The sequence below is a fragment of the Pseudoliparis swirei genome, chromosome 15 (genome assembly GCF_029220125.1).
Source record: "Pseudoliparis swirei isolate HS2019 ecotype Mariana Trench chromosome 15, NWPU_hadal_v1, whole genome shotgun sequence".
Classification (NCBI taxonomy): domain Eukaryota; kingdom Metazoa; phylum Chordata; class Actinopteri; order Perciformes; family Liparidae; genus Pseudoliparis; species Pseudoliparis swirei.
Window position 1 is genome coordinate 15756624 of NC_079402.1, and position 7201 is coordinate 15763824.

The 7201-nt window shown below is 38.1% G+C and overlaps 1 protein-coding gene across 2 annotated transcripts in view; it reads left to right on the forward strand.

Annotated features, from left to right (window-relative positions):
* Positions 1 to 6906, forward strand: part of znf462 (zinc finger protein 462) — a 48140-nt gene extending 41234 nt beyond the window's left edge. For both annotated transcript variants that reach the window (XM_056432578.1, XM_056432579.1), the window contains exons 11-13: positions 895 to 1222; positions 2385 to 2523; positions 2938 to 6906. In XM_056432578.1, coding sequence (XP_056288553.1) covers positions 895 to 1222; positions 2385 to 2523; positions 2938 to 3151 — 681 coding nt within the window. In that variant the 3' untranslated portion in view covers positions 3152 to 6906. The remainder of the gene's footprint in view (positions 1 to 894; positions 1223 to 2384; positions 2524 to 2937) is intronic.
* Positions 6907 to 7201: the final 295 nt, after the last annotated feature.

Consider the following 7201-nt stretch of genomic DNA (forward strand, 5'->3'; position numbering starts at 1 on the left):
CTATTAAACCTTTCTCATAAAGATCATCCTTTGACAAAGAATTGGTGATACAGAGATGTTACGTACTGTAGGTCAAGGTCGCAGTCACTAAAAGGTTACTGCCCATCAGAGAGATGCGTTGCATTAAAACCCAAAAAAGAACAAATAATTCACTGTCAGGATCCTTTGAGCGTCGTCAGATAAAAAAATATTTCAATTGTAATGAAGATATGAAGACAAATCATCATGAATACAGTCAGGCCAACTGATTAGCAATGTGCAGGAGGTTTTAGCCCATGTGTTGCTGAAGGTCAAAAACAGTCCAGAAAGCAATGGAGGCTACGAGGAAATATATATTTATTTTCCATCTAGGTTATGTAAATATGTGCCTCATTACGGGCAACACTCTATTGTAAAATGTTGAAATGCAGTGTCGAGGAACAACAAGCGAGCAGGGCTCCTCCTCGGAGAGACAGAGCGTCTCTTCATGTCGGAGCAGACATTGCCTCTGCTGGGAAGGATGCAGCAGTCCTCGGGGAGAGAGGGAGGAGGGAATTGCTCAGCAAGAGTGACATCATTTGCAACAGGATGCTTCAAGCAATGAAACGAGATGGTTCTGTCATCAAAAAATATTTCATCTTTTTAAATTGTTTGTTCTTCTGTTGCATTGTAAACAAATACTGGTCGGAGAGAAGTTCAGTTTTAATGTATTCACTTTTTAGTTGTAATTCACTTTAGTAAAAAAAAAAAGTACAATTAAACACACATAAGTGTTATGACTTGTGAAAATATTGTGTCCGCCCTTTCACTTGTTGATAAAAGAAAAGAAAATCCACAAAAAGGGAGTTCTTTGAGATAAATACTTTTGTTGAGCACACCATACCATAACTGACAACACCTCCTGTCTCTGATCAGGTGATCCGGAACTTCGAGCTGATGGGCCGCGTCAACCTGGACCAGCTGGAGATGAAAAAAGAACAAGGGAGCAGCGCAGAGGAGGAAGAAGAGAGAGACATTATGGAGATAGTTGAAGACGGAAATGTCGCTGCACTCGCTGGGGAGGAGGAGGAGGAGGAGGACGACGATGACGACAACGAAGGAATGGAGATTATGGAAAACATCGCGGAGGAACAGAGAGGGATGGATGATGAAGAGATAGAGGACAACTTCAAAGAGGAAGAGGAGGAGGAAGAAGATGAAGATGACATCAGGGATGTGGATGAGGAGAAGCCCGGCCTACAAGGTGAATGCAGATGAAGTCATCTTTGTTGTTACATAATATCTACTCATATGCATCTTTACTCTAACATGGTCCAATTGACCTCACGAGACCAGTCAGGACCAGAACTAATATAGAACCGCTTATGAGTCAACGCAGGCCACATTTCTTTACAAAACCTTCATGGATTACACGATATATGAGCGCACGATGAAAAGACAATTTTTCTGTCATTTTCTCAGTAACTATCCATAATATTGTGATCTGTGTGAAAAGTGAATGGACCTATAAGTAAGAAAACAAACACACTGCCAGAATACCGGAAGCATACATGATACATGTGCTTTTAAAAATGTTCCCGCGAAATAGCCATAGTCTTGGTCCAGTTTGCTGGACTGGTATAGGTCGCTCACTGAGGAAAATGTAGATTTTCATACCAAGATATATATATATATACTATATATATATATATACACTACCATTCAAAAGTTTGGGGTCATCCAGACAATTTTGTGTCTTCCATGAAAACTCACTTTTATTTATCAAATGAATTTAAAATTGAATCGAAAATATAGTCAAGACATTGACAAGGTTAGAAATAATGATTAATATTTGAAGTATTAATTTTGTTCTTCAAATTTCAAGCTCAAAGGAAGGCCAGTTGTATAGCTTATATCACCAGCATAACTGTTTTCAGCTGTGCTAACATAATTGCACAAGGGTTTTCTAATCAGACATTAGTCTTCTAAGGCGATTAGCAAACACAATGTACCATTAGAACACTGGAGTGATAGTTGATGGAAATGGGCCTCTATACATCTATGGAGATATTTCATTAGAAACCAGACGTTTCCATCTAGAATAGTCATTTACCACATTAACAATGTATAGTGTGTATTTTTGATTAATGTTATCTTTGTTGAAAAAACAGTGCTTTTCTTTGAAAAATAAAGACATTTTTAAGTGACCCCAAACTTTTGAACGGTAGTGTATATACTGATCATCCCTGTTCTACAGAGGAACTATTACTTTGAGATTGATGCATACTTATGTACGGAGTACTGATCACCTGATAATGAACAAACTATAGCAGTTCATATTTCAACTGGTTTCAAATATTATAGCAACAATGAACACTTGTGCTACTATTCTGAGCCTGACCAATCATGTGAACTCTATTTCCCAGAGGTCCTTGCATCTCCCGGTAGCAGCAGCAGCAGCAGCTCTGTGCCCGGCAGTGCAGAGAAGCGTCTTCCCTGTGAGTTCTGTGGCCGCTGCTTCACCAACAGCCTCGATTGGGAGCGGCATGTCCTTCGACATGGCATGTTAGTACATTTTTTAAAAACTATTTCTCAATCTTTAAATATTTAATCAAAGCAATCATTCAAACCAAAATCTTTTATTTTCTAGTCATTTCAGTCGTGTGTTGTCATGTGAATAAAAACCACTACAGGCAATGGTATTGACGTAAAAGAATAACATTTAGAATGTTTCGTCTAAACTTTACACTGACTTCTAGATTATTTATTATTATATCATTGAGTAAATTATGGTGTATCCTATTTTTTCTTTATGTGTTTTGTATAACGAGGCACACCTGTGCTGCCACCAATGAACACGTTGAATCGATGCCATATATGGCATGGCCGTAGTCCTGTTTTATTAGTATTAGTATATATCTGTATATTTAAAAATCACGTGTAAAAGGCACTTATCTATGCTCTCTCCCTCATTGTCAGGATGGTTAATAACAGCAACACGGACACCAGCACCACCTCCGCATTAGAGGCCTCAGCTTCCTCTTCCACTTGCTTCCCTGCATCCATGGACGCAGGATTGGACGCGTCCAGCATCGAGGAAGGGAACCCCGCCGATCTCTCACTGGGAAGTCCGAGCCAGTCTGTGGAAAGCACAGAACCGCTTGACACCAAAAGAGATCAGCAGTTTGGATGAAGTGTTTGTGGCCTGTTGGGATGAGGTGCTAGAAACTGTGACCATGGGTAGTACCAGCACTGAGTTGAGTCGTAAAAAAGGAAACAAAAAGATTGAAACAGAAAAAAGTGACTTCTTATGAGTTGGCGCATTACTAGATTTTAGGTGTTACATATTTAAGTATTAGATTGTGCTGCATAAAACGGCTGAGCTCTCTAAACGGACAGTCCCCTAGGACAGATCTTAATATATTGGTAACCAATAGTGAACAGAACTCTTTATTGCTGACATTCTGGTCAAATCTACAGTGAAAGATCCCACCTAGATGAAACTATGCTATTTATAGAGAATGATGTCCAAAATGATTAACTAAATTTAGAATTTTATTATTTGAAGCACCTTTTACGCTCCCCCAGAACAGGGGTACTGTAAATGTACCCAAATAGAACAAACATGACGTGAAAGCATTTTAAACCGTGGCCCCCTGTAGAGCTACCTATTCTTGCTTATTGTCCACATTTTAGACTTATTTTCATCTTAGCCTTGTGTTAAGTGTGTAGAAGTCGTCTTCGAGAAAGAATCGCACCTTAACTATTTTTTAGTAAAACCACAAATCCTGTTTTCTTTATTTGTAGAAATACTGACAATTTCCCCAATTTTTGTAGCAAATTGCTATATTGTAGGTCCCTCAATATTATACTACGTATAAGCTTTCAACCTGTGGCACCCTTTCGCATTTTGACTGTACCATTTCATTGTCCATTAATTTCACGTGATGGAATAATGGAAGTAATGGGACGAGTTAAAATCTCCTTTCCCCTGTAAGATCCACCTGTGCACTCAAAAGATCAATACAACAACAGAGATATGTTTAATGTGTCATGATGTAGGTATCCGTTAAACTGAGCACAGCAAGAGTTAGCCTGGAACATAATTAATTAGAACGCTGGCGTATTGTGTGTCATCGTTATCAATAAACACACATCACACTTGTCTTTTCAGTGGGAAAAAAAATGATGTGCCTATCTCGCTCTGTATGTCCACCAAAATGACAATTAAATGCAAAGTTTTGATGAGGCTGACCACCACGGCTGAGTGTTGAAGCCAGTGTGCAAGTGCCTTAACAATCCAGTTCCTCTAATTGACAATAAACAGCTTTAATTGCTTTTTTTTAAATAAAAAAGTTTGCTATTTTGAAGTAACCAGGCAATCATCCCTAATCGCTCTAAAAGAAAATTCCACAATAATGTATGGACTCAACAGCTAATTTTCCTTCTATTAACGTGTGCCTTTGTGGCAATTCATACAGTCATTGTTTAAATATAATCTGATTAGATTAGATTTTATTCTAATTGAGTATGAGTACAACAAAATGTATTGTATCAAGAAACCAGGGAGTGCAAACAGCAGCGAAGAGGATGTTGGGGCCTGTAGTGTTGGTTTAACCTTATTATGAATATATATATATATATATATATATATATATTCGTATCAACCCCTGGTGGTAATTATGAGAAAATAGCTTATTTTTCTTTTTTTGGCACAATCTTGAGGTATTAAAAAAGAATCTTTGAGATTATTCCTGAATCAATGGAAGTGGGTGGAGTTTCATTTGTTTTACTCACAGCATTTAAGAGAATGGAGTAGATTTTGTTGGAACTACTTTCTACTAAACTAAAAGTCCCGATGAAAACTGTTGCCAGTGTGATCTGAGGTGTTGTGCTATATTATGCGGAGTGAAAGGGAAAGCTATTTATTGAGAGAGAGAGAATGCTGCTAAGTGTGTGTGTTTTTCCAATGTTGTAAGCACGACAAATGAAACTCCACGTTAAACTGGGGTTGGAGCCATGTTTGCTTGATTGACAAATGTCTCTGGCCCTGGTGATTACCTCAACTCCATCCAAGGCCCGTTCACATCACCCAAGTTCAGATGTTTAGGCTGCAAATGACTGACAGGCTGGAATTAAGCATAAAACCCAAAACTTGGCTTCGAGAGGTCTCTTCAGAAACATATGGTTGATGCCACAGACACAACAGTGATGCTTTTCGACAGTCTGTGGTCCAGTTTTGTAGTTATGGAATGCACTGAAAAGACAAGTGTCACCAGCACAGAAAACCTTAAAAATAATTGGTTCATTAGCCACAGGAACTTAAAAAGGTGTAAAATCCCCCCAACTTAAACTCCTTTAAATTGTGTATTGGCACAACTGTCAGAGCCTGGATATGTGTGCTTCTTTTTAGATAAAGTTGTCATGTTATTGTTGATACTGACAAAAGGCAGAGATTGTATTTGTTGAAAGTTGCTGCTTGAATACCCTAAAGCCTTATAAGATAATAAATAGCAATTCTGTCGAATAAAAACCCAATTCCAATAAGACCAATAAGCAAAATGAAACAATCTGAAATAATATGGCTGATAACATGAATATAAATTTTTTTTTTAAAGGGTACGATTAATGTAATTGTGTTCTTGGTACCGAAATATTTACCAAGACTGCGTTTGCTGCTGTGTCTATCCTGAGCATTAAACCATTGATGGAAATGGGAAATGTGTGTTTGTAACCCAGGCCAACCACGTTTGCAGCCGTGTATAGAAAACAAAACTACTTGTTAAGTGTTTGAACCGTGGTGTTTCAGAAAAGATACTTTAAACGTTTTTCCTTTAGGTGTTTTCTTTTCTTTCTTTTTTTTCAGGAAAAAGAAAAAAATAACTCTAAAGACGATAGATAGCTAACCCTTAGGGGCTTTTTTAATCCCCAATCCAACATTATCACGCTGTTGTACAATGTCTGGTTACAAAAATATCTCCTTTTCTGTACTGTAATGGGAATGAGCAGATCGGAAGAGCGGTGTGGTTGTACAATATTTAAACACATGAAGGAAAAGTATGCAGATCTCTATTAATTCATGGCCTGGACTTTTATTGTGAAGAGGAAAAACATGATAAAGTAAGAGACAAAAAAAAAGGTTTCCTTTAGGGGCATTTACCTAGAACTGCTTGGTCCTTTTCTGGGCTTGGCTAGTCGACCTATAGATCCTTCTGAGATCTCGCTGACTCATGTCCAGTCCAACATCTGACACTCCAGTATCTCCTATCCATGGCCAGTAAGGACATCAGCTCACGTGCTCCAAATAGGCCTGCCGAGAGGTGGGAATGTAGCAGCCCCATGATGGTCCTCAGTCCTTGTAATAACTTTAGAAAAAAGAAAAAAAAATGAGTTGGTGCTGAATCTCAAAGCCCATTTTTTTGTTTTCCAGGACCAGCGTGTAGCTTTTTGAAAGTAAAACTGTTTGAAACCTGTTGTTGTAGAAATAAGCTTTGTTAAGGCAGCTTGTTGCCCAGCTTGAACGCCCAGTGCAAACCAGACGCTACACTGGGGCAATCTGGGTAATGAAGCTGTCAACCCAAAATTGTTTGTTGTTCTGTGATCATTTTAATAGAAAATGACTATGAATCCCTCACTGTGTGCAGTCTCTAGACTGCGATATTCCCGGTTTACCCAAAGTTAAGCCCCTGCTGACAACACACTGGATACCTGTATATATGTTTAGTTTGTTCTGTTGAATTTCTCTTTTCAGACTGTTGTCTCCATAGTTTGACACTAGAATCTCCTTTTTGCCTTTCTTCCCATATAAACCTGATTACCTGATGGTGGGTTGTGATGTTGCCTAGAATGATTGTTTACAATTTTATTCCATTTATCTCTGGATATTCTGTAAATATTGTAATTCATTGTCTTTTTTTAACTTGATAATAAAGTTATCAGATAACGGTTCATTTTGTTGATCTCTTCCTTGTCCAGACTCATAATAAATATTAATTCAGGGCTCTGAAGTTTGACTTGTATCTTGTTTAACAGTAGCACGAAGATGTTATGGGTTTACCATACCATTGTGGGTACATGCTGCACTTTTAATTTGTAAACTAATTTTTATATTTTCCGCAGACCTGATATAACGCATTATACCACTTCCTCGTATATCATATTTAACTTCCGCTGCCCTCTACGTCAGTGAATTATGAACATCAGAGCAGATGTCAAACTGTTAAAACTCACTCAGAAGCAAGCT